The 24,610-nt window shown below is 41.3% G+C and overlaps 1 protein-coding gene across 1 annotated transcript in view; it reads right to left on the reverse strand.

Annotated features, from left to right (window-relative positions):
• VAT1L (vesicle amine transport 1 like) overlaps positions 1-24,610 on the reverse strand; it is a 56,073-nt gene that overhangs the window by 20,333 nt on the left and 11,130 nt on the right. Inside the window, exons 4-7 of the mRNA XM_054269478.1 lie at positions 14,796-14,938; positions 12,625-12,728; positions 11,823-11,878; positions 9,971-10,165 (exon numbers count right to left, since the gene is read on the reverse strand). Coding sequence (XP_054125453.1) covers positions 9,971-10,165; positions 11,823-11,878; positions 12,625-12,728; positions 14,796-14,938 — 498 coding nt within the window. The remainder of the gene's footprint in view (positions 1-9,970; positions 10,166-11,822; positions 11,879-12,624; positions 12,729-14,795; positions 14,939-24,610) is intronic.

Consider the following 24,610-nt stretch of genomic DNA (forward strand, 5'->3'; position numbering starts at 1 on the left):
CCCAAAAACATCAGTCTGAAAATGGAAATATTTCAAAGGCAGGAGGAATCCAACTTGTTTGTATTCTCTGTTGTGCCAGACATACAGATGACACTCTCAATTCTCTCAACATCACCGAGTAGACTGCATTATTTCTATTTTTTTTTTTTTTAATCCTTAGCATCTGTGAAAATAGGTTTTTCTTTAATTTGAATGCAGACTAAAAGGAGTTTCTCAGAGAATGTAAACAACCAGGAGGAATTGCTAACACAAACCTCAGATTTGTGATTCATGCTGTCCCTGGAGAAAAGCTGAATTTCTCACATTAGCACTCCCTGCCAGCCTAACTTCAGTGACCAGGAGCTTTCCTTCCTAACACCCAACTAATTAACAAAGGAGCCTGAGCAGAATTTTTTGACAGAGGGAAATCCAAGGTTCTGTTCACAGGCTCTGTGGCTGAAACTACACAGACATTATCAGAGCCCAGCACAAGAGTGAAAGCGCATCTAAATGTGGCTTTGAAAACTTTCTTTCTAATATTTTCCGCCTATTGCCTGTTTTTTTTTAGTGAGTCTCACTCACAGCATCCAGCAATTATTTCTGAGTGACAGCGAACACTCATTGTTCCAACCCTGCAGAATTCCTTGCCAATTAGTGCCCCTATCAGCTCTGTGGAGCAGGAGACACAGTAAACTTTCTCTTAGAATCCATTTGAAACTATTTCTTCTGGTGGATGCAATAATATATTGGCATATATTTCATCCACATGCAAGACTGGAAGAAGTCAGGCAGATATTTCCTTGCATTATCAGGCAGAAATAAAAAGGAAAGGATTGAAGCACACTTGGATCAGGGGTATAAAAGCAAGTAGCTTTTGTTCTCTGATACTTCAGGGAGAGTGTAGAAATTGTTTTTGAATAGGGAAATGATCTCATGACACCCTTGAGAAGTGCTTACACTTCATGACACAGACAGCAAAAATGAAGTGTAAAACAACTGTGTTAAAGCCAAATACACAAAATAAAGACAGAAGAAATAAACTCTATTTTCTGGGGCTATGCAAAAATGTTGGTGTCACTGATGTCCACAGTAAAGCTTTCCCTAACCAGGTATCTATTTCCTTGCAGGGGAGAAGCATCACCAGTTCAGCTCCATACATAAGGAATGTGTGCCAATTTATTACTTAGAAGCCAGCTAATATGTTTCAGACTACTCCTGTAAAATACTGCTTCTTAACAGTAATTAATCAGCAGCTTGCTCAATATAACAGCTTTGTCCTTATTTTTCTAATAAATGGCAAAGCAGCTCTCCCCATATAGCCTCCTGTTGCTAATTTAATTAACTGCAAGCATGTGACTAGTTTATCTTTAATAGTGCACACTTTTTCTTCAGAGGAATCCATCAATGATTCCTATATTATTTCCCTGCCTATTTTCCCCTGCCCTTGCACTATCCATCAGGAACAACATCTACTTTTTATTCCCCTTTCCCTGCAGCTGCAGGAGCTGTTGAGGCACTCAAGGGCGAGCAGCAGTGACAGCCTGGCCTGCCCCAGAAACACAACCATGACTCACCAGTGCACTTTCAACCCGTGTCTCATGCCTTCCACCAAGTGTTTTCTGCCTCTGTGTCTCCAGAACTAATTAATTCTCAGCAGAGTGCTCACTAAGTAGATCAGGAAAGAGCTGTGGCTGCAGGCTGTATTTATGCTAATAGAGAGGTTCAGTCTCAGGCTGGTCAGCTTCTAACCTTTGCAACAGCAAATGTGAGCACAGGATCAATGCTCATCAGAAACGCTGCCAAAACACATTTCCCTGTGTGCCACTTCATTCCAGTGCGAGGAAATGCCATTTCCCTGGAAGGAAGGAGCTCACTGACCTCTGGTAGAACTCACACCTCCGTCCATCAGAGCCCCATTAAGGCACTGAGCCACAGAAGGCTCCAGGAGATGCTGAGGCACAGCCCAGGGCTATGGCTGGGACAGGCCAGAATTACAGAATTCTCTGGCAATTAGAGATTTCCAGGCTGATCCATGATCTTTCCACTGCTGTGCTGCATGGCACCAGGCAGGCAACGACATCCACCATCTCCGGTTATTTATCTACTAAATGGGTACTGCAGCACAGATATGCTCACTGTGCACAAAGGAACATTCTGAAGACTCTATGTTGTTGTTTAAATACAGGTATTTAACTGGCAGGCTAGAGAACACAAGCTAAATTTCAGAGGCTGTAAAAGAAATGCTAGAAAGCATAGAGCAGAAATAAATTACTTGTCTAATTAAATTCCTTTCATGTAGCTTGAATTGCATACAGTGTTTATGAATAATATACAGCAATTGAAAAGAATTGACTTCTGCTTACATACTTAACAAGTCTGAGTTTCCTAAAACAGCTCATTTACCCAATCAGATTTTGTGGTAATCACAGTTAATGTCATGTATCTGAGGCCTTATTACAGAGCCACCATGCCTGTATCAAAGCCTTGTCTTGTTTCTATCCCTGGTTTTTAATGAAATCATAACCATTGCCATCAACAGTGGGGGAATCTAAAAGACTGCTGGGTTATGCTATTGCTTCCTGATAGGGGTAGGAAGGGTAGAATGAATTATGAAGTAACATGAAGTCTTGTTAAACAGAATTAAAAGCATAAGAAAAGCAAATGAAATTTTATAGGCACTTTGTAGGAACTTAATAATTCACCCAAGAGCAGCAAAGTTCCCATACTCAGCTATACAGAATGTTTTAGAGGGGAAAAAAATCGCAATAACTAATTAATCTCCAATACTTCCAAGATATGTTTCATTCATCTAAGCACAGAGCAACAAAATAATTTGGAGTTTTAATTAATATTTATTTCAGATAGACATCTTGGGAAAAAAATCTTTGCCAAGCCTAAATTATACATCACCTTACTCATGGCCCAGTTTTCATTCCTTTAGAATTTATGTTCGTTGTGTTTAAAGTTAGCAAGGTAAAATTCAGGTGGAATAGCTTTCCCCTTAGCCTGGAGAAGAGGAGGCTCCAGGGAGAGCTCAGAGCCTCTTCCAGTGCCTGAAGGGGCTCCAAGAGAGCTGGAGAGGGGCTGGGGACTAGGAATGCAGGGACAGGAGCCAGGGAATGGCTCCCAGTGCCAGAGGGCAGGGCTGGGTGGGATCTTGGCAATGAGGAATTGTTCCCTGGCAGGGTGGGCAGGCCCTGGCACAGGGTGCCCAGAGCAGCTGGGGCTGCCCCTGGATCCCTGGCAGTGCCCAAGGCCAGGCTGGACACTGGGGCTGGAGCAGCCTGGGACAGTGGGAGGGGTCCCTGCCCATGGCTGGGGGTGAAGTGAGATGAGCTTTAAAGTCTTGTATCAACCCAAACCTTTCCATGAGTCTGAGATTCCCCACATTTAAAAGATATGGTCTTTCCTTCAAGTATCTTTGAAAGAGATTTGGCCTCTGTGTATAATTCTGTGTATAATTTGTTTGTGAACACAGAGTCAAGCTGCCCTGAATTATTCAAGTTTTGTTCCTCAGTCTGCTTTCCCCACATCTCCATTTTCAAGCCCGTTACATCAGTAAGACACAGCTCCATGCATTTTTGTGTGCTTTGATATCTTGTACTAAGCTTGTGTTAGACCTGTGTGTGTACAAGGAAACAATGGTGATGAACAGATAAAGCATTTAAATTTACTTTGAGCTACAAGTATTTATTTCATCCAGTCAGATGAAGAACAAAGAGAGATCCAAGGCAGCATCAGAGGCCAGGATATCTGCAGAGGTAACACCTGCCCATCGGGAAAGCTGCTCATGAACAACTGCAAAGAAGTTGTTCTGTCAGAGAAATACTCAAAACAAGCAGAGTGTGCTCTGTGGTGCTGGAGCAGCAAGCACAGCACAGACACTGCCAAGCTTGTGGGAGGTTTCACAGAATGAGCTGCACTTCCCTCCTCCGACACCACAGGACTGCAAAGTAAATTGTTTTATGCTTATGAAAAAATTAATCTTTTCTGTATTTCAGAGTGGGTTATTACTTTGGTTATAAATTTACTTCCCCTTTTGTTCTGATACTCTGTTGTTTTGTATACCCTGAAGAATAAACACTGTAGAAATCCTTGACTTCAAAACAGGCATAATTTGTTCTGCTGGAGAATGTTTTCATCAAGCAGGAAAGACAAAAAAACCTGCACACATTATTATGACATTGTAACCATTAGAAAAAAAATTAAAGACCTGGGATGGTATTTAGTATTCCTAACAAGATACCAGCCCAATCTGGTATTATTAGATTGCACTCTTTCTACATTAAAAGTAACTAATGGGTCAATTTTCTCTAGGTCTCACTCCAGTGATACATGGCAGACTTTTTGCCCTGAAGCCAAGATCACAGAAATACGTAAATATCTTTTGATGAAATTAAAGTCTCTCCTTTAGGGGGTTCACTGTTATTATTCTGCTATCATGGGTTTGAGATTTCCCATCCCCCTGCCTCTCAAATAATGATACTGCTGATATTTAACAGCCTGCACTGAGGTGGTAATTTATAGGAGAGGATGAGTTCAGTGGAAAAACAGGGGTCTACAGTACCTGAATCTTTTGAAGCCAGTGAGCAGTGCTAAAACCAGACATATTGTGATTGCTTTGCCCTTCCCAAAACGTGCCATAAATTCTGTATGGAAAATGTTCCTTCATCCAGGTCTTGTCACTGGATTGGAACTCAATAAAGCTGTAATCCTAAAGTAGGGTTCCTACTCTTTGCCAGCTAACAACACTGATAGCTAATGCAGAGAACAGAGTGTGAGAACAGCTACCTATAATGAAATGTGCCTTTTACAGGAAATTTTTGTACCAGCAGGTATTCTATAATGTCACTGGAATGTGATCAGCTGCACTCCTTTAGCTTCAGGTTCTTAAACACAGCTTGGGTTTCCTTAGCAAGCTACCAGAAAAAAGCTTCAAGAGCAGGAAATCTCACTTAGATAATCACTGTATTTACAGCCAGACCTACTGATACAGTAATTCCTTTAAAAGGCACATTTTCTCATATGTTGCTGTTCTCACATGTAGCTGTTCTCTGCATTATCTATCAGTGTTATTTGCACACAAAGGAAAAATAATACAAACCTCACAGGGAGATCTCTCATAATTATTCAGCCAAAAAAACCCCCCAGTGACTCAGTGCAGTGTTCATTACAAACTAAATTAAGGTGCAGGGCTCTTTCCAGTTAAAAATATTTTATGTACTGACCACTAGGCACAGTCACTTGAGCTCTCTGACAGTCTTATCATGATCTGTAATATTTAGTGCTCAATTCCACTGATTTTGATCACAGGTGAGTGTCATGGTGTACTCCATGGTCTGGGTTATGGTTTTGACATGACTGTTCACTAAGTGAGGTGCTGCTAAAGGCATTTTTTGTATTATCACTACAAACCAGTGACACCTGGTGACATGCATACTTTGTACCAGGGCATGATCACATTCCCCCCTTACTTTTTAAGAGTAAGTAACAGCTCTATTGCACAGGTTTCAGTGTCTATCACTCTTGCTGACCCTAAGGGACAGGAGCCTTTGGTGCCATCCATGAGGCAGTGCCTCCATGGCAGGCACTGCCTCAAACCCTCTGAGATTGAGGAATGCAGAGAATCCTTTGGGACAGACCTGTGGGCAGGATGTTCTTCCATACTCTCACTCCTCACCCACATGGATCAAAATGCCCAAGTCTGAAAACTTTCTGACTGCTGAGAGTCCCTTCTGAAACAAGCAGCTTCAGGTACAGGGAAAGGTGCCCCAGATATTTTGATGACTTTGACCATGACTGGCAGTTCCTGTGCAAGAATTTGTAGGGTTTTTTCTACACATTCTCAGTGCTAACTTTGACTGCTGTAAATCACCAAAAAGGCATACATAACTTCTGTGTCAATCTACCTTGAACATAAATTTTCTTTTGCAACTCTAAAGAGATGAAAACCACAGAATTTTAATAGAAAAGTGCAACGTGCATGTTTTTATTCAACACACTAGATTTTTTTGAGAACCGCCAGTTTTCATCCTGCTTACTAATTGACTACTGTGTAAAGCCAAATACTCCCAGGCCCTCAGGAGAATGCTAATGCATAAATGCACAGTACAAATTAATCAGAATGAAGACGAGTGGTAAACAGGCACTAACCAAGAAACAACTAAAAAGATCAAAAATATTTGCTGAATACAAATTCTGTTTTAAACTCTATTTGTAATGAAATGCAATCCTACCAGACAATCAGCTTTTTACTACAGAGCAGCATTTTAAGCATGTGCCCCTACAAATCATCTCATCCTTTAAACACTTGAATGCATAAACAAATAGTTGCAAAGCAGCAAGATATCTCACCAGCAGCTAATTTATTGTATGACTTCATTCATCTCATGATGAGCAATTCCCAAGTTGTATTTCCATTTTAAAGTATCTGCGGATTTTGTTACTGTCACTTTTAGTTAAATCCTTCTTACTTTTCCACAATAAAGTGGTTCTAATTGCCTACTTGAGACAAGACTTGGCTTTACTGAGATTTATGGATGTAAGTTTGAGATTAAAATTACCCTTCCCAAACAAACAGCAGCAGCTAACACAGCAATACAAATAGTTTTGCTCCACAACAGCAGTCAAGAGTCTGGATCCAGAGCTCCCTTGTGTCAGCAGTAATCTGACGCACTGAGGAAAACTGAGCCACTTCTAAGTTCCTCTTTTCAGTCAGGTGGCAAATCTGCTCAAGCCTGCACTGCAGAGGGAGGGCAATGCTTACCCTAAAGCAAAGGCCACTGCAACCCAACACCTGAAGGGTTTATATCCTAATGAGAATGATCTCATGGACACCCAGGCAAACCTTCATGCTTCAACAGGAACATCATCAAATTAAGTCCATCTAATAATTTCTGAGCAGTTCTAGCTATAAAATAATTTGACAATCAACTGGACATCATTAACACAGGCTGCATAATAGGCAAATGGGAATCTAATAACTTTCTCTAAGCTCTGTATTATTGCCACTTGAAATTGCCATTACAATATTCTCTCACCAGTATATTCTTTAAAATTCAAACTGTGTGCTCCTGCAGAAATTACTAAGAAATAAATGCTGTTCAAGGAACCATACCAGGCTTTTAGAAGAATGAAGTATTTTTTTTACACTTCATGAAGACCAATGTAACCTGACACAAAGCCTGTCTCTGGCTGTTCTCATGCACTGGAACATAAAGTCCTCAGCTTTGGGGTCATCATGCAAGGAAACCAGCCTTGAGCAGCAAAGGGGAACACTCCTGTGCATATAACTCATTGTCCTCTGCTCTGACACATGGATGGAAACTGATACAGGACTGAAAAGAGCAGCATTTGTACTGTGATACAGCTCTGGAACAAAACCAGGTGTCTGCCAGGTTGGCTTTATACCCTGCATTAATTTGTGAATTGATATTTTCACAAAGGAATACTTGGAAACAAATGCAGATGGAGAGTGAATAAAGAGAACTGAAGGGATGTGCTGGGGAGATGCCTTTCATACAGAGATCAAACCTATTATGCATGTGATGGTACATTCAGGTATTTAAAATAAAACATTTGGAAAGGTGTCCCATGCTGAAGGCTCCTTTGAGAATTTTCCTTACAATATTTTCATTTTGAATATCTCTGACTGGATTCAAGTTAACCTCTAGGGTAGAAGTGCTAGACAGGGGACACATGAACTCCCCCATGGGGCTCTGGAAAAGGCAATATTCCTCCACAGAAAACTAATCAGGCATTCATTTTCAAATGCCATGTAGGGAGTCCCCCTTTCTGCCACTCTCTAGTTAATGCACATTCTCAGTGCTCTGATGGGTCAGGCAGTTTCCTTAGGAAACTTGATAAAAGTTGGTCATATACTGGTTTAGTCTCTAATAAACCATACTGGGAGAGGGTAAATGAAAGTGGACATTTGGAGCTCATCAAGCTTACCCAACAAGAAGTGAAAACCAATCAAATGTCCACCTCTGAAAGGAGATGCTCAAGCTCTGGAATTAAAAATAAAAACCTACCAAAACAGAACAGAAATGCACCAACCTTTCTTCAGTCTAGTTCCATTTAGTCCTCAGCTATGACACGTTTTCTGTGTATCATATTAACTTGAGAGTCTGCCCTACACTATTTTCATGACCACAAAAATACACCCCAAAAATGATAATGCCCTGGATGAGTAATATTTCAGTAATAGTTTGCAATCAAATAAACAACTCTTGCACTACCAAATCCCTTAAGGTACAGCCAGACAATTCCTCTGCCAATTCCAGACAGCTCATGGAAAGCCAGCAGGTGTGACAAATGAGCTGGAGTTTCAGACTGTGCTTTACAACAGATGTATTTACACATATCACAATCTACTGGTGGGGATGGAGCATGCTACTGCCAAATGTTAGATGAAATGTTATCAAACAGAAGTCTCCCAACAAATTCCCATCATGCTGACTATTGAGATCAGCCTGCCATGTGTAATTTTTCATGTTATGGCATGTCCTCAATCAAGTATTCTTTAAGCTATTGTTATTATTTTAATTATCCTTCTCTTACTCACCAGTACGTGAAAAGTATGTATTTTACATGAACAAAGAAATTGCAGAATGCCTGTCTAGAGACCTGTGCCACTTACATTTTTAAGCTCCTTCATAAGCTTACTTAATAATTAAGTTCAAAAAGACACATCAAAACCATAAATCTGATCCCATTTCTGGTTCATGCTACTCTGCAAAGGGCTCTCCCTTTCATGCAGCAGCACAGGATTTGGTCTTGCCTGGGCAGCTGCTCTTTATCACAACATCTGCCATTCCTTGAGCAGGTGGGTGCCAAGGAGAGCCCTCAGTGTCCCCAGTGTCCCTGGGTGCTCTTGGTGACACTGTGGCCCCAGGCAGACCTTTCAGAGGAAAAGGAGGCTCCTGGGGAAGCTGCCACCACAGGGGCTGGGCCCTTTGCAGCTCTGCCACATGAGGAGGCAGCTTGGGATGCACTGGGGCACTTGCAGGGACAGCACAGGACACGCTGGGCTCAGCAAACAGCTCACAACCCTGGTAAAACACAGCCACAATCTCAGTAAAACACAGCACTGCTCATGGACTGAGCCTGCTGGTGGTTACTATTCCCTCACGGTAACACCACCTACTGTGCTCCACCACAGACAGGATTTTGTTGCAACACCCTCTGAGCAGTGAAATCCAACACTACAGACACAACCCCACTCAGCAGAGCCCTCACAGACACAGCCCAAGTGATGTGCCAGGCTCAGTGCACCCCACAGACACAGAAACCATGAGTATTAACCTGCTGCTGCTCTATAATTGTGTGGTTTCTTCATATGGTAATGTCTGTTCACACCTCCAAAAATACTTCTCTTCCTTCATCAGCATAACTATAAATGTTATAGTTTTGACAAGGGGTTTGTAACTGCCCAGGATGGCAGCAGCTTGCTTTCTTTGCATGTCCTTAAGGAGAGCTGTGCAATTAGAGGAATTTAAAAAAGAACCATAAGAAATCCACAGTCCACAACTGCAACTTACACTTAGAGTTCTGATTTGTCTTTGACATATTTTCAATAACTGCCAGAAAACCTGCAAACTTCCAAGGTTTGCTAGCACAACTGTGGCACTGAAACTAAAGCTTCTGTATTAAAATGCATTCTGAGGGAAAAAAATCCAACTTGTTTTCAATTCCACTGTTTGCGTTTCACTCTGCACTTGTTAGTCACGTGCTTCATGCACTTAGGAAAAAGAAAGTTTTCTAAGGCTGAAAAAACACATTTATCATTAGCATTTTCAATAAATATATACTTAGTAGAGAAATATCCGGGTAATTCTGGATCTTGGATCTTACAAATAGCAGGGGCTCTAGAGGCAGCTTAGGCACACACTAAAAAGCAGAACACATTAATAACTAGAAAACATGTTTCAATATGATTTTACCTCTAAAAGTGATAATTTTTCAGAAATTTCAAAATGAGGACTCCTACCTCTTCCAAAGCCCATAATGAATCAACCACAGGCTTGATCTTCTTACTGTTATATAGATTTAGGAGTTTGTCCATCACACCCTTGACCAGGCCACCTCGATTCTGTTTGAAGAGTAGATTCAAGAGGGAAAACCCAGCAATGACTTTGTTCTCCTCATACAGCTTGATGGGATTTACTTTCTCAACCTGCCACCACTGGGAACCAAAAAACAACAGCATGGTTAGAAAAACATTTTTCTAGAATTGTGCAGGGAAGTTCACAAGCAAGCTGCCTGTGCAGATGTGGTAAATGACTCATGAAGAGCAGCCAGGAGAAGCAGCAAGGGTTTGATTCAAGGATGAGGAAAGGGAGGGTGCAGCTGACTGACAAGCAGGAATAAAACACAAACTGGTGCTGGAGGAGCTCAGGGTGTGAGAGGGATGGGAACACATCTGGGTTTGTAGGAGGGTCTGGCAGCGAGGAGTTTGGATTTCCTTCCCCCTTCAGCTCTCCCCAAACAGCCCCTGGAGTGCCCAGATGTTCATGGCAACTCCTGGCCCTGACTCTGCTCAGAACCAAGGGAACCAGGCACTGCCTGTTACTTTACATCCATTATTATGCTTATGACACTTGGGCATACCTCAGTGTCTGATGAAAGGATTTTATTTCATTTAGCCCAAGAGCATCATTGAGAGTGAGAGATGCCACTTCCCTGCAAATTTCATCTGAATGGGTAAATTTTTAATTAGAATTTTCATACAATTTTTATGAGTTCATTTTGCAACATAATTACATAAAGTAACTGGTTATAATTGTATACCAAATTCGTATGGCTTTTTTATTCCTTCAATTTATTCATATTTATTCTGTCAATAAACACCAATACTATCTGAAAAAATACTTCAACTGAAATTCATTTCATTGGGCCAACCTACCCTACACATTAAATGCATCTGGATATTCTTACATTCCCAGTTAAAAGGCTGCATAGCAATGATTATCCTGTTTTTGGTCACAAGTGTGTGACAATGACAGGGATCCTCCCACTACAACCATTAAGACAATGTAGGAGGCACAGAACGACTCCTTGCTCTGGCTTCTCTTGTTTTCAGCTACAGAGACTTTTGCAGCCAATTCCTCCTGGGAAGGGGTCGTTGCTGGAAGCTCTAAATGAGATTTTGGCAAAAAGATCTTAGGACAGATGTTCAGAAAAGACTTTTCCCTATGTTTTTCCTGTATAAAGGAATTGCTTTCACTCCTGGTTAACTTGTTTCCTGCTGGGTGTTTATATGATTTATTTGTCCTGCTTTTGATCTCTAGGATTTCTGCAAAGATTTCTGTTGTTGTAGTAAGCTGAAGAAAAAGAAATTGAACTTTGAATTTGTTGACATCATCAATTAGGAAACAAATGCCACATCATCATCTCTTTGATGCCACTTGAACATGGAGAACTGAAAAATGCTTTTCTGTATGAAACAAACCTCTGAAAATCTGGAATTGACTGGGCACAGGCCCATTTAAGAGGTACATCTCCTTTAATTCACTGCATGGTCCTGACAGTGTTTGCAGATACAAGAAACCTTCAGGGTACAGTTAATCATACCCATGGATGTGATATTTTGCCACAAGTAAATAAATACTGCAGTCTAAACTTAGCTGTGTAAGAGCTCTGTGTGTCACAGACAATTCCAATGGCAATGTGAAATGCACACAGATCCAGTTCTGGTCCAGCTGTGCTGCCAGAAGGAAACATGGCACAAAACCACAACATCAGAAGAACATCTCAGCAGAGATAAATGAAAATGATGCAGATGAAAATGCCACAGAAAAGACCAAAGTTAGAGGAAAGAGCATCATCACAGAGACACTTACTGATTTTGCAAAACTGAAGAAGCTTTTTGTCTCCCCAGTAACCATGTTAGATGAACCTGTAAAAGATGAGCACATTCACACACAAGTTATTATTACAAGCTACAGCAGACCATTTAGTACATGTAAAATCATCTCTATGATTCATATTTAAGAAAAAAACATGCCCAGGTATAAAAGAGCTTAGTAGAAATATTCTGACAATAAAAAAAATAACAAAGAGGCCAAGGCAACAAAGCCCTCCAGGCTTACAGGAATTCTGAGTGGACACTGACAATCTATCAAGCTGGGGACAGGTTAGGTTCTGGTGGGCATCTTCCCATAAACACAGCACTGCTCATGGATTGTGAGCATAAACATAAACACAGCAATCCCTTCAGCTTCATCCCTTTCCATAAACACAGCAATCCCTTCAGCTTCATCCCTTCCCAACAGCATTCTTCCTGAAATTGTCCTTCAAGCTTCTCTCTCACAAAAACTACACTGAAGTTTCCTTGGCCAGAAAGAGAGACCCAACCTTTCTACCAACCTTCTCCTGTATCACCCAACGATGCTTAACCATCTGTACTGTAGGTTCACTTTCAATTTTGGATTTACTTTTCTAAATATTATTTTAAAGCTTTTTTTTTTTGTATTACCATTTATTTATCAATAATTTAGTCCATGGTCAGCTTCACTAAAACTCTTGATTGGAAATGATCAAACTGAGCATGTCAATCACTAGTTTTGGAAGAAAGGGTATGGATGCTTTTAAGCTCTGCAAAGCTTTAGTTTTGAAATGTGTACCTGCTTTTCTTTCACTCACCATATAAAATGTAAGTCCCAAGTGGTTTGAGAAGACTGAGGCCTTTCCCAGTATTTTCTCCACAAAGACAGTCCAAAACAATATCTACTCCATCTGCTGAGATTCTAAAACAAGGAAAAATCTCTTACTTTGCAGTAAGATACACAGGACTGGTTGTCAACAAAATGCCCTCATCAAAATACATTTGAGACTCATTCAGTGGCACAGTGCAGGTTTTTCAGGCTAGCCAACCCATGTCCCTTAGGCATTAAAGAGGGGGAAACCATCTTGTTCCCCATTTTTCAAGGCTTTCAGTAAAATTACATTATCAAAAGACAGGCAACAGATACAAAGTTCTTTTTGACTGAATGCAAATATCAGGGAATGCTTGTTTTGTGAATAGAGAAAAAGGATAATTTTCTTATTCACATCTAATATTATTTTTCTGAACTTGTGAGGAAACAGATCTTATCCTAATTTCTTTTCATACAAAGTTACTCATAAAGTTATTTGCAGAGTCTTCTTCTTCAGATATTTTATCAACTAGATATCAGCTAAGACTTAAATCAAGCATAAAGAGAAGTCTCCAAGAGCTAGAAATCCAGCCCAAGTGTTACAATCAGACCATTCTGTACTGTTCCAATAAACAGTTTGCATATTTATAACTTTCCAACAGCTCTGTCAATGCAGTGTCAATATGATGCTGGAGAAGAAGAAAAATACATTGAATATCCTGATTTAGGCTTGTAATGCATCTTTCAGCTTCCTCACAAAACAAAGGTGAGACCCACATATCCACTGGTTACAAACAGCAGCAAAACCAGGCAACTTCACTCCCTGGTACTACTGCCACATTTGGGAGAATAAATTGCTTCTATTCAGGCCACTGGATGAGCCTCCACTGTAAAGGAATAAAAATTTTACAATGAAACAGCTTTTGGTGGCTTCCCTAGTTGAACTGACTCCTCATCCCCTATGAACATTTCCACATTCATAACATCTCTTAAGGATTTTTGTTTTTTTTTTTTTTTTTTTCTTGGAGTATTTGGTGGTTGCTTTGGTTTTGTTCTGTTTTTTGAGTTTTCTCCCTGCTGAATGCCCCAGTGGCCTGCAATAAAGCAGGTTCCTACCACTGTCCCTTCTCCATCACAGCTCCATCCTCTTCTGCTCCCAGACTTTTAAGAAGTGAACACTTTAAGGAGGACACAGCACACAGCTAATATCCATCAAACCAAACATCTCCACCATTCCCCTGGCCAAGAGATTTGCCACTGCCAAGGGAGAATCTGTCACAGCAGCATTCTCAGAATTACTGCTGTAGGTTTATTAAAAGTCTTCTCAATGTAAAGGAAAATGGAAGGATCTGAGTAACAAATCAGGGTACTGGCACATTCTACAGGGTGCCACTTCTGCCTTGCAATCAGGACTTCTCACTGAGCTGATATTAAACACCTCTGTGCCAGGAAAGAAGCACAAACTAACATCGCCTTGTTTAATCTAACCTTGTTACACCCATGGTTTTTTATCTCTTGTACCCACCCTGATTCCTCCTGCAATACAGCCTGCAGTGCTAACAGCCCAGAGAGAAGTTCTGCCACCTCCACCAACACCAGTATCAACAGCTACACAAAGTGAAAAACAAAGTGTTTGAAAGCACATAAACAGAAACACGCACCATGACTTCAAAAGGCAACAGGATGATTTTAATCTGAATGCAAACAAACAAAATCTAAGGCTCTGAAATTAAAGCAGACATCATGTGCTCTGATATCAATCCCTGGCAGAGGATAAAAACCCAGGCAGATAAAAGCACACCAGAGAACTCCAAAACGTGGATACCTTAAAAATTCACTGAAAACATCTTATTTGGTGCATTACCGTAAACAAGTATATATGCAAATGAAGGTAAAGGACATCCTTCTGTTAAGACCTTTAAATTTCTTTCAGTTAATTCACTTTGCTCACAACAGATGTCCAAATAGGGACAGGGATTGAAAAATTTCATGTTGCTTCTGAAGACACAGGGAGATGCTTACTATCCTGTCCCTAGTGGACAGATGGAATAACTGGAACAAACTACAGCTCCCAAACTCACAAATGTAGTATCTTCCTATAAATATGATCAGCCTGGTGCCTTTCAGAGTATTTTACCAGATACCATACAGACCTGACTCAGGAAAACACAAGATTACCTTTTTACTTCTTGGACATAGTCTGCGTTCCTGTCAAACAGGTGAGTTACCGAGTTTTTGATTGCTTCATGTTTGAAAGATGAAGCTGTTCCAAAAACAGTAACATTGGGAATGGTTGAACAGAGCTGAGCAACAGCTTGACCCTGCAAACACATTATTATGTTAGTTCACTGGCATGGAAATTGGTTGACAGAGTTTGCAGCTGCCCATTCACTCCTGACACAGCAAAACCCGAGACCAAGCATGTGCAAGCACTTCCCAAACCAGTTTATTTCCACTGAAATGCAGTTCAGCCACAGGAAAGAAGACACCTAAATCACAAGGATATTCTGAAGACAAAGCAGTCCTAATACAGTAGGATCATGTCTCCTTATGGTCTCAGTGGGAAACAGCAAGTTGCTGTAACAAGTGCTGCATTATAAGGAAAATCTGCTTTACCTCTTATTGATAACAGCAATAATACTGATTATTCAAAATGCAGGAATAGCCCCCAGTCACACTAAGAGAGGTCTGCTTAGGCAGGGCCCCAGAAAAAATTGATCAACAGCAAAAGGGATAAAACAGCCCAGAGCATGTCCAGGAAAATCATTCTTCCTCCTGGTCTGGGCAGATACCCAGTGGGGTCCATCAGATGCTATGCCAGTCTTTAGGCAGCACTTGGGGCATTGAAGAATTTGTGCAATCTGATGTCTGTACTTTGAGTTTCCAGTTTTGGGCCCCAGAAGGCCTTTATTGAATTTTAACTTCTAATTTCATGAGGTTGGAAGAAGGAAAGCTTAACATCTGAGCCATCTAGATTTCAAAAACCATCCTAAAAGGTCATCTTACTATGACCCTAGGTTTTTTTACTCTTAAAACACCAACAAAAGGAAACCAGATGTTTGGTTGCCACACCCTAGCTCTTGCAACCACATTATTCCACTGGAGCCAGCACAGTTAAATGAATATACCCAGAAGTTAAAAAAAGGCACTGTCATTCTAAAAAACCTGTGAGATGGAATTCAGCAGACTCTTACTTACATCTACAGCCTAAAGATTGTCATTTGTAAACTGTATGCATGACTAGTAAAACCACCCAGGGACAAACACATTTCTGTTCCCTCCAACCAGAAACCCTGATTATTAGTTGTACATCCCAGTAATTAGCACTTGGGTTTTATTTAGAGCAGGATAATTAGCTAACCCTGCACACCCTGGAGGTCTTGGCATCCTCATGCATTCTGCTGAATGTAACTCCAAGCTGAGTATCACCAGAGAGGGCAAGGTCATTATTTATGTATGGTGGCACCCAGGAATTTCAGAGTGGTTTCCTGCTGGGTTACTCAGGAAATGCCTGCTCAGCAAGGCACAGCTTAGGGGATCCTCTAGACAGCAAACAGACACAGAAAAGAGAGCAAGAGAAGGGATCATTCTCATTCCTGCTTTGCAAATGAGGGATGGAGCACCACAGCAGATTGTCCAGCAGCTCAGAGAGGCTCACAGGTAATGATGCTTACTCCTGTCATGGTAAATCCAACCCCAAATCAAAAATTACCTCTTCTTTTTAAAATTATCCATCATTTTCCTGGGTTGGAATCCCTAATCTCTCAAAAATCATAGGAAAATCCAGTCCTGAGGGGCCTCATCTTGAAAGATGTAATGTTTTCAGGGAGAAGAAAATGTTTCACTGTTCTCATATTTAATTTCTCTATTACTTACCATCTCATTCTAAACCATTCCCAGATTTTAGCCTCCACAAATAATGAAATATAGAATTAAAAGAAAAAAAATGGGGATTTTGTAGCTGTTCTTTTCTTAGGAATTTTCATAAGCAATCCTCTTTTCTCACTTTCTGTGTCTCGCAGAAACCCAACACCCACAGTGATTTAGATAAATCAGTAATTTATAATGCATGGTAGTTGAATGAAATTCTGACATTATTGATCTATTCTCTAATTAGTTTTCTGCATTTTCAATCTAACTTGGGCAGAGAAGGGCTAATGAATATATCCTGAATCAAACCCACTGAATGTTTAAAAGGTCAAACATTCAAGAAGAAAGCATGTTGATTTTTATCCTGTAGAAGACGATTAACATTTAACAAACTGACAGTCAGATGAATAGGAAAATGCACAAAAACACTGGGATGTGAATAACCTATTCTCCTCCTGACTCAAACTCCATAGTACACCTCTCCCTCCCCACAGAGATAAGCTTATCTAAAATCCCAGATCAGCTGGGAATACCTTCCAGCTTTCTGTAGGTATTTGAAGCCTACAACTGACTCATATGACCAGTTCTTTTATAATTGGATGAAGTGTTTTGAAGGAATTCCACAAAACACTCTTCTGCAGTTTTCTGAAGTCTTGATTTGAAGTTGACTCTTACTTATTTCTGTGCAAAGTATTTTTAGCCTCTCTATCAGAAATCTAGGAAAAAAGGCTGATATTGGACTGTTCATGCTTTCCCCATCAAAACAGGAGAACTGAACTCAACCCATGAACTCAACCATTTCCCTAATTTCTGTGGAATTCAGCTGAGCTGCCAAACAGCACTGTGGCTATGCAAGTCATTCTTAAATCTCCTTTCTAATCCCTCAAATCATGCAGCTGCCTCTGGATTAGTCACCAGGTTACACATTTTAATTGCAAATACTGAGACCAGTGCTCAGAATAGCCATGATTTACAAATGAAGCATCCACAAAGGGTTTTTCTGCTGAAGCCCTGTCCTGTCACTTGGATCCTGACCACTGCCCTGTGGCAAACAGGGACACGAGGCTTTTCTGTCTCCTCCCTGCCCAAGCAAAACCACACCAACTCTGCTATCAGCCTCTCTGGCTTTGGGAGCAAGAACCATGAGAGCAGAAATGGCGCATGAACTCCAAAAACCTTCCAAGAGGGAGCTAAATTACACAAGCATGGGTTGAAAAATATTCTTCACATATCTAATTTTTTCATCTACAATGCCAATTTCTACACAGAAGTACTGACCAGATTCTTGCTTTCTTACTAGGAAAACTATTAAGTTTTAATAGCAAAAAATAATTACCAGTTGGACAATTAATGTTACCTTTAATGGAATTTCGCAGCCTTTGGGAACAGAAAATAAATCAGGTGATTCACTGAAGGGATAGACATGGTTACACAATATTCCCTTAAAGTGGAATTAATCGCCTTTAATATACTCATATATTTTATATTCTACTTATCACAGAATCACAGAGTCATTCCTGATGGAAAAGACCTTTAAGACCATCAAGTCCAGCCACCAGCTCAGCACCATCTCCATGTTTTATCACTAAGTCATCCTGAAGTGCCACATCCACACATTTTTTGAACACTTCCAGTGAGGCAGAACATCATGTGGTGGAACCTTAGAGAAATTAATAGCTTGGATTGAATAGCTGAGATTAAAGAAATTAATAGCTTGTGGAATGAAGGATGTCTGCTAATGCTGGATGTGCCTCCCCAGCTTCACAGTCTGCTTGACGGATTCCTTTTCAAGGTATCCTGTGAATTCATAAAACCAGTATGTTGAACCTAATCTACACATATGATTATTAGAGAAATTAATATAAATTTATAGCCTTACAGTAGTTTTAGATCCAGGAAAAAAAAATTCTTCACATTCCATTGCTTTAAAACCCAAGTCTAAGCCTGCAGGAGTGGAAACTTCTCATAGCAAGATAATCACCTAAAAGAATGGCAAAGCAGTTTTCTAGGTAGTAACAATGAAACAGACTGTTTAGTGCATTTCAACAATTTCAAAGAAAAGAAGTCATCGATATTTAAAAGTCAATATAGAAAGCATGAACAGAATGAAACTTACTGATCTAATTACCTTTTTAACACAAACATAATGCTGGATGAAATATAAATAAGGTGTACAAGTGAGTGGCTTTCCAAAAGGGTCTGATCTAATGCCACCAGCCTGATGTGCCAGCTGCGCACTGAATTATAGCAGGGATGGGGAAGAATCCTTTCAAGAAAGCATCTTTTTGCTGATGTGTAAACTGAGGGCAGCCTGGGAGCAGGAGAGAATAAACCATGTAAAAGATACCACCCTGCAAAACTGCATCAGTAAAGAATTACCATTTCTGTGATATATTTCTGCAGCCTAAAGGTGCTACAGCATTTTTAAAAGAGCATTCAGGCCTAATCTTGCGCAAGAAACTTGTCTGGAACTGGATGTGAGAAGAATCCAAGTTCCAAAATGCTGTCATTCCACCTAAGCATACCTGAAGGTGCTGTGAAATACTCAAACACAGAAAGAGAATGCAAGGGGAATCATCTACTGATCTTGTGGCATCAGGAAAACTCTTCTCTGGTGTTAGGTGGAGTCTGATACACAACATTTCATCTCCTGAAGGTGTCATTTCCAAATTACAGCAGGGGAAATTGGAAACCAAACACTGGGTGAACATTGCAGAGTGGACAAACTAAAATGTGATTATTGGGCAAGCATAAGGCAGCATCTGCTACACTCAGCACAGCACAGATGAGTTTTGGATTGGAGGCAGGGGGAGAGTGACCCTGAGATAATGATCTCTCTCACCCTCAAAACATTTTCTGCAACAATTAGCAGGGGGTGTTTTTCTTACTCCTCTGCAAAATTGTGCAGCTGAGCTGCATCAAAACCTCAGGGCTGGGTCTGCATCTGGCACAAATCCCCTGCAGCTCACGGAGCCACCCCAGCAAAACTCTGCCAAAATTCCACCTGCACAGGCAGAGCAGCCAGGGGAGAGCTGAGCACTGCCTGGGACCTGGGACAGGACACGTCCTCTGCAGTGCAGGGCTGAGAGAGGCAAACAGAAAGGCTCTCAAAGGCTGCAGCTTGCTCTGCTCGGGGAAATTGCTCTCTGTGCATGGCTGGCTGGGTTCTGTGTTTGATGAGCAGAGTGTGCTCTGAGGCAGTGTCTGGAAATGGGCTGGGCCGTGGCACCAGGACTCTCTGGTGCTGCTGAGGGAGCACATCCATGGCCTCAAAGCCTTCACCAGCAGCTCAGACTGCACTGCCCTGCCTGGCTCCAGCAGCTGGGCACCTGGAGCAGCCCAGACAGGGTGACACAGCGTGTGAGCTGATTTATCCCTTCCTTGGATGCTGGAGATGAAACAAGAGGAAAGCTCTTCATCGAGTGCAGAACAGCTCTGAACTGCTAATATAAAAACAGCAAGTGCAGCCCTGGTAGCAGGTGAAGGTGTCAGCAAGGTGGGCTGGATTAATCCCTGGCACAGTGGGCTGGCCTGGACCAGCACAGGAGAGTCAATTCCAACTCCTCACATTCAGGGAGCTCTGACTCAAACACAGCAGTGATGTTTAATGTGCTCCTCCCTGCTAAGTGCAGACAGAGCAGCCTACCCATGCAATATTTAAAAGGATCAGGAATGCTGTGAGATCTGTTTTAACAGGATCTGGCTCTCCTACCATCTTATTGCTGCTCAGAGCCCAGGAAACACATCCACATCTGCCTGCAGGATGACCCAGGAAACACACATCTAACCTCACAAAAAAAAAGTATATGAGCAAACAAACCTGCCTGCAGCCTGAAAAATACAGGCCAAGGACAGATTTCATGCTGAGCTTGTTGTAGCTGTAAACAGATATATCCTACCAAAAAGATCTAAAAGAAGTGACCTGAGAAGAAAGAGGACCTAATTTTAATTAATGGATAACATCATTAAATAAAAGATACATTAACTCTAAAAGAACTGGCCATGAATAAAGCCTGGAAAGTTTTGTCACTGGGTAAGTCAGAGTGGAGAGAATCTGAATAGATAAACACTGAGGTGTTTTTTCCAGGAAGAAATTAGATCATTCTCTTGCAAGGGTTCCTATATGCTGTCTGTGGTAGCAGGTGACTAGATTCACTAAGAAATGCCAGCTCTTTGTCAGATAAAATATCACCACTTCAGTGATTCAGCTGGGAACGCATCCTCAAATATTTGCAATTTATGCAGGGGAGACACAATAAAAAAGAGGGCTCCTGCCAAGCAGTAACAAATCCTGCCAGGATGGCCTAAATCTGTTGCCAAGTCAGATTTACCCTTCAAATTCAAACATGAGAGCTGCATCTGTAACTTACTCTGCTTGCACTTCCTTTGCTGCTGAGCCTGAAAGGAAAGGTCAGACAGCAGCTTCAGGAGAAGCAGCCAATGCTCCTGCATGGAAGGTGGATTATTTTAGCATCTGCAAGATCAAACTGCTAAAGAATTGGCTAATAATTCTGCCTTGAGTCTGAGGGGTTAAGTGATGAGACTGGTGTTTACAAAATCTTGGTAAATAACCAAAGCTTTGTGCTCTAAGTAGTCAGAATAGGAAGTACATGAAGAACAAACAAACAAGCAAATGGACATAATGGCTCTCTCTCATAAATATAAAGCCCTGGAGGAATTAATTTTCCAGGTAGATGTCACAGAAATGGGAACTGGATTTATTGAAGCTCAAGGAGAAAAGCATCATGGTTTTTTTGATTTTTTTTACTACAACAGCCCTGTATTTATACTAATTCAACAGTTCACATAAATAATTGTGAGCAAAACTTTATAATCTCATACAAGCCTGTGCTGTGACTTGCACTGAATGCACTGACATAGAGATCTGTCTTTATTTTAAAGAACTAATTGTCTCTTGGGGCAGAGCAGTCCCAGCAGGATGCACACTGCTGCTCAGGTTTTTTGGGGTAATTTCTTCAGTTGTCACTTTGCTTCACTTCAAAGAGATGTGGGAGTGTATTTGTGAAGGGAGCTGCTCTTCCATTGTCTTACAGTCATTTCAAACATTAATTGCAGTGTTATTCAGTTAAGCCAGACCAATAGATGTCCTAGAGTAAGTAGTATGTTCTTGCAAAGTCATTTTTTTGAGCATTAATGTGTATTTATGATGTTTAGTGTTAGCTGGCTTTCTCCCTGATTTAGCAAGCAGTTCAGAAGGGCACTTGAACATTTCTGCAGCTTAAAGCATTTAAACTCTATTTGTAGGAGACAATTCTATTTTTTGTTACTTACTGAACTGCCCTGCTACTCAATTTAACACTTTAATCAGAAGTTCCAAGCATCCTGCCAAGCAGAGGCCTGAAAGGGGAGCAAATGGGAACTTTGTTAGATCTGAGTCAGCAGCAGGACCTGAAAATTCGTGTTCATCTCTTGTCAGAGCCCAATGGAATCATGGAATGCCACTGTGAGCCTGCCCTGTGCTCTCTGAGGAGGCTCCTGAAACATCCCCAGCCTCCTTCCCTGCCCAGGATGGGAGCTGAGAGTCAATCTCTCTTCACTGCCCCTGCCCCAAGGGGGAAACAAGAGCCAGGAGAGCCACAGCAGCCCCTTTCCTGAAAAATCTTCTGTGTTCAGGATTTTTCTCCTGAGAAGCTGAGAAGCCTCAGAACAGAAATGAAAACAATCATTATTTGATTGCTTTGGAATGTGGTCTGGAGGTTGCTCACCAACAGGTGCATCTTTGATTGGGTCCATGTGAATTGTGTTGATTTAATGGGCAATCTCAGTCCAGCTGTGTCAGGACTCTGGTCAGTCACAGATTTTATTATTCATTCATTTCTAGCCTTCTGATGTATCCTCTCTCTTTCTTTAGTTCAGTTTTAGTATATCGTATCATATCGTATCATATCATATCATATCATATCATCATAGTATCATAATATCATATATCATAATACATCAGCCTTCTGAGAAGACGGAGTCAAACTCTCATCTCTCACCCCGTCCTGGGGGACCTCCCAACACCACATGAGACCTTTCCCAAGGCAGGTTATGTTGGTATATTTCCTTTTTCTCTCCCTAATCTTCTGCTGTCCCCTGGAACTTCTGGAATAAATAAACTGATTTATCTAAAGCATCCTGGCAGACATTAAAGCTACAAATCACACTCCAGGCACAGATGAGAAGACAATTGCTATAGTTACCTCACTACCAAAAGTATCTATCAACAAAAGAAAGCCACATAAATAAACTGAGACAATACACAAGAGTAAAGGTCCTAGAGAATTTTCCCTGTCTCCACTTATTGAAAAAGCTGCAGGATCCTCCTAAAGAGGACTGAGTGGCCAGAACAAAGAACCTCACAAACATTTTCAAAGCAACAAGTTCTTTTTCATAAACTGCCTGAAGCAGCTAAAATAATGATCTTGCATAATGAGAAATGAACAATTAGAAACTTCTAGTCCCACAGGGAGCCTATTGTCTCATTAAAGTGTTCTGGAATTTCTCTGACATTTAGAAACCAACTGGACAGATTTGCTGAAAGTGGGGAAGGGCATTCTATCTATTAAAGCAACAGCACAAAAATAACTCTTTTATAGCAGCTTCAGTGCCAGTTTTCTGTTCATTAACAAAGACCTTTGTGGGAATGATGTGCTCGATCTGAAGCTGTCAGATTTTTCAAAGGATTAACAGACAGATTATTAGAATAACACAGACCCCTCTGAAATCTTTATGTCTGCTTAGCAGAAAGAAAAAAAATCCACACATCTTCAGAATGATATTTTACTTGGTAAACCTATCAAGCAATGGGAAAATTTCCAATTCTTGCTCTCCATGCTCTTCCCTTAGAAGAAACAAGAGCTGTGTGAGGATCTCTGCCCTGGGACAGTGATCAGCACCCTGGCTTGCAGGCTGGCCAGCCCTGTCCCCTCTTCCTCACAGTCCCCCTGGATCCCGCACAGCCCTGCATCCCTCACTGCCAGCCTGGCTGCTCTTCCTGCGTGTCTGCCCTTTCCCTTGGGAACTCTGCTTCATTTAACTGCTTAGCAAGTGATGGATCTGATGTCTCCTTGTTCTCCTGGCAGCCAAGCACGACCCATCCTTCCTCTAGCTTCTCCCAGAGAAGGTTTGGAGCAGCCGCAGCAGAGGACCAGCCAAAAGCTGCCCCTGGAAGAGCTGGGATGAGAGAGGAAGCCAGCAGCTCCTTCCAGGAACACCAGAGCAGAAGGGATGTGAGAACTGACATTAACAGAGCATCACCTTCCTTCAGGAAAAGGAGGAGGAAATAACAGAGGTGAGTGAGATCAGAAAGAGAAAGAAACACAGGAATCTGAAAAAGGAGGAGGGGTTCAACTTCTCTAGATACACAGCTACGTGCAGGGACTGCTTTGGGGCTAATTCTGTATGCTCAGCCCACACAGGGTCTGTACAGTGCCAGGGCAAATGCCCTTAGAGCTACAGCTGAGACTCTGATGGCTGTGGAATATTCCCCTGAATGTGTGGCCTCATGTTGCTTTAGCAGCCCTGAATTCCACAGGAGGAGATTGAACCCTACAGAACAACAGCCAGCCCCAGCCTCTGTGCCGGGCTGTGCTTTGTAATATGATTATAAATTCCATTCATTTACACCAGCATCCAACAGGACAGACCCTTCACTGCCACTGGGATTATGGCTGCCTAAAAATACCTTGTACAGGGAACTCATGAATTTATTCCTTTGATTACAGCCCTCATTTATATGAGAACCTGAAAGAAGGGCTAAGGGCACAGAATTAAGGCTGCTGTGTTTGGGGCTGCCCACCAGACCTCAGCAGAAAACAGAACATTATTTTAGCATAAATAAGGCATAACAAGAACACAGAAAAGGTACTCCAGTTTCAAAGGCTGCTGTCTGCTAATGGTGTCAGCTCATAAAATCTGTCTTATGAAAAAGGACTGCATAATTTCAAACGTAAACAAACTCCCCGGTCAATATGACAATGTTTCAATGTTTTGCACAAAACTTTAATGCCTTCAAAAGAAAGATTTTTCCTAAAAGATACTTCAAAGAACTGAGGGCACAAAATGCTGACTCTCTATTCCACTGTGTGACCTGGTATTCCCACAAATTCACCCTTTGCCTG

This window comes from Melozone crissalis, unplaced genomic scaffold, assembly GCF_028551555.1.
Source record: "Melozone crissalis strain CALT ecotype California unplaced genomic scaffold, PUWL_Pcris_2 ptg000007l_1, whole genome shotgun sequence".
Classification (NCBI taxonomy): domain Eukaryota; kingdom Metazoa; phylum Chordata; class Aves; order Passeriformes; family Passerellidae; genus Melozone; species Melozone crissalis.